Genomic DNA, 3,120 nt, shown 5'->3' with positions numbered 1-3,120 from the left:
TGGTGGAGAAAGGGGAAGTGCATTTTGTAGTAGAAGAGGAGCAGGAGATGGTAGAAGTCGAACCAGGCCAGCAAATCCGGGTGGCTCGGGACCTCAGTGTATCCACCCGGGTTAGTTTGATTAACTGTTTGAAATATAATATTCATGTGTTGCCTTGTCCCAACAGGAGTTGACAGGGATCTCTTCTCTAATATCGGAGCACCAACTGAACATTCTCCCGGGATCTCACCCTGTGAGCAAAAGAAGAGACACTTTAGTCCTGAAAAGGACAAAGTTCTTGATGAGCAAGTGAAAAAACTCCTGAAGGCCGGCCACATTCGGGAAATTCAATTCCCTACATGGCTCTCGAATGTTGTATTGGTGCCCAAATCTACCGGGAAGTGGCGCATGTGTGTAGACTTCCGTGATCTTAATAAGGTTGTCCCAATGATCATTATCCTCTGCCCCGTATTGATCAATTGGTGGATTCCACATTGGGCTTCGAACTGCTGAGTTTCATGGATACCAGGGGTATAATCAAATCCCCCTGGCCAAGAGTGATCAAGATAAAGCCAGCTTCATCACCTCGGGAGGTACATTATGTTACATTGTAATTCCTTTTGGGTTGAAGAATGCCAGGGCTACTTACCAGCGTCTGATGAACAAATTCTTTGAGAAGCAGCTGGGACGAAACGTGGAAGTCTATGTGGATGATATTCTGGGCAAGTCCCGGGAGGTTGCGAGCTTTATTTTTGATTTAGAGGAAACCTTTGCCACTCTCATACATTACGGGATCAAGCTCAACCCTACCAAGTGTATTTTTGGCGTAAAAAGTGGCAAATTTTTAGGATTCATAGTGACAGATCGGGGGATCTAGGTGAATCAGGAGAAAGTCAAATCTGTGCTAAGCATGCCATCTCCCCGATCTGTCAAAGAAGTGTAGAAGCTGACTGGGAGGATTGCTTCCCTTTCTTGATTTATTTCCCGGTAGCGCACATGAGTTATCCTTTCTTTCAAGTCTTGAGGAAGGCCCAACAATTTGGATGGGATGAGAAATGTGAACAGGCCTTCCAGGACTTGAAGATTCATCTTGCAGATCTTCCTGTATTGGTGAAACCGGAGCCCGGGGAAAAATTATTTGTGTATCTATTTACTACGGAGTATACTGTCAGATCAGTTCTAATAAAAGAAGAAGGCTTTGATCAAAAGCCTATCTATTATGTCATCAATGCTCTAAGAGGACCCGAGATCCGGTACAGCGAAGTGGAGAAGAATGCTTTGGCCTTGATCATGACCGCCCGGAAGACAAGGCCCTACTTCCTGTCACATCAAATAGTTGTTCTTAACAATAGTCCTCTAGGCAGGATTATGACTCACTCTGAAGTGTCCGGGCGGATGATCAAGTGGACAGTAGAGTTGGGGGAGTATGACATTGAATACAAACCCCGGGTTTCCATCAAAGCACAAGCTCTATCAGATTTTTTATCCGAGATGTTCCAACCCAATAAGGAGGAAGTATGGAGAGTATTCGTGGATGGGGCATCTAGCCTTGCTGGATGTGGAGTAGGGGTTGTGATAATATCTCCTCCAGGAGGAAAGATTAAACTGGCACTAAGGATTGACTCCCGGGTAACCAATAATGAAGCCGAGTACGAAGCCGTTCTTGCTGGAATCCAAGCTGCCCGGGAAGTCGGAGCTTCCCGGATTATTCTGTATTCTGATTCGCAACTCATTACTCAATAGATAAAGGGCGTGTATGAAGCTAAGGATGACAGGATGCTAAAGTATTTACAGCTCATCAAAGCCCGAGCAGAAGTTTTGCGGATTGGGGGTATTGAACAAATACCTCGGGAGGAGAATGGCGAAGCGGATACTCTGGCAAAAATGGCTGCTTCTTTATCGGAAGTTAGCACCCGGGAGGTCTTGCATGTTTCCCGGTTGATTCTTTTCCACTGAGGAAGAAATATTACCAGTACCCGGTGACTCTTGGATGACACCTCTGATCAAGTTCATTTTAAATAATGAACTGCCCGAGGACAGAGCCCGAGCTCAGAAGACTAAGAGACAAGCTCCCAGGTTTGTTCTCATAAATAATATTTTGTACAGGAGATCATTCCAGGGACCTCTTTTGAAATACTTATCTAAGAAAGAGGTGGATTATGTCCTCCGAGAGATTCATGAAGGATGTTGTGCCGAGCACTTTGGAGGAATGTCTTTGGCCCGGAAAACAATGCTTGCCAGTTTCTGGTGGCCGACTCTTGGTCAAGATTCTGCTCGGGTGGTCCAAACTTGTGAAGGCTGTCAACATCATTCGAATTTTAAGCACAGCCCGCCCACTCTCATGAAACCTATTTGGGCATCTTGCCCCTTTGATCAATGGGGCATTGATATTGTGGGTCCTTTCCCAATTGCCCGAGCTCAGAAAAATTCCTATTAGTAGCAATTGACTACTTTTCCAAGTGGGTAGAAGCTGAGCACTTGGCAAAAATCACTGAGCAGGAAATTTCTGTGGAAGAACATCGTATGCCGGTTTGGAGTGCCCAGAAGACTAATCTCAGATAATGGGAGACAATTTCAGGGCAAAGGAATTACGTCATTGTGCCGAGAAATGAAGATCACTCAATCTTTTACGTTTGTTGTATATCCGCAAGCTAATGGCCAAACAGAAGTCGTCCATAAAATTATTGTACAAGCATTGAAGACAAGACTACAAGGTAAAGGAAAGGATTGGGTAGAAGAATTACCCAGTGTTCTCTGGGCTTACAGAACTACTCCCCGGGCACCTACTCAAGAAACGCCTTTCAACTTGGTATATGGTTCTGAAGCAGTCCTTCCAATAGAGACCGGGCAAACTTCTTCTCGGGTAGAATCTTACCCAGATGACAATGACCAGAGCCGGTGTTGCGTGTTTTCTTTAATGCTCGCAAGCGCACGGCGTCAAGTTATAGTAAAATGTAATTTTTAAGTACAAGTATTGATCCCACGAGGAATGTCTTTCTGAATTTATATTAATGCTTGTAATTAGAATAGTCTCGATTTTATTTAGAATAATCAATTAACAGATTTGTTCGTACCAATGACTGAATTGTAAACAAATTTAATTTTAGTAACACAGATTTGAACAATAGAATAAAAGATCTA

General features: G+C 43.9%; 1 protein-coding gene across 1 annotated transcript; it reads left to right on the top strand.

The window, feature by feature from the left end:
• Window positions 1-975: 975 nt before the first annotated feature.
• Window positions 976-2,416, top strand: LOC140817926 (uncharacterized). The gene is made up of 3 exons (XM_073177717.1): window positions 976-1,668; window positions 1,723-1,884; window positions 2,099-2,416. The coding sequence occupies exons 1-3, from the start codon at window positions 976-978 to the stop codon at window positions 2,414-2,416; spliced, it is 1,173 nt and encodes a 390-aa protein (XP_073033818.1).
• The last annotated feature ends 704 nt before the right edge of the window (window positions 2,417-3,120 follow it).

Source organism: Primulina eburnea, chromosome 17 (assembly GCF_022965805.1).
Source record: "Primulina eburnea isolate SZY01 chromosome 17, ASM2296580v1, whole genome shotgun sequence".
NCBI lineage: Eukaryota > Viridiplantae > Streptophyta > Magnoliopsida > Lamiales > Gesneriaceae > Primulina > Primulina eburnea.
This window is presented reverse-complemented; position numbering and strand designations above follow the sequence as displayed.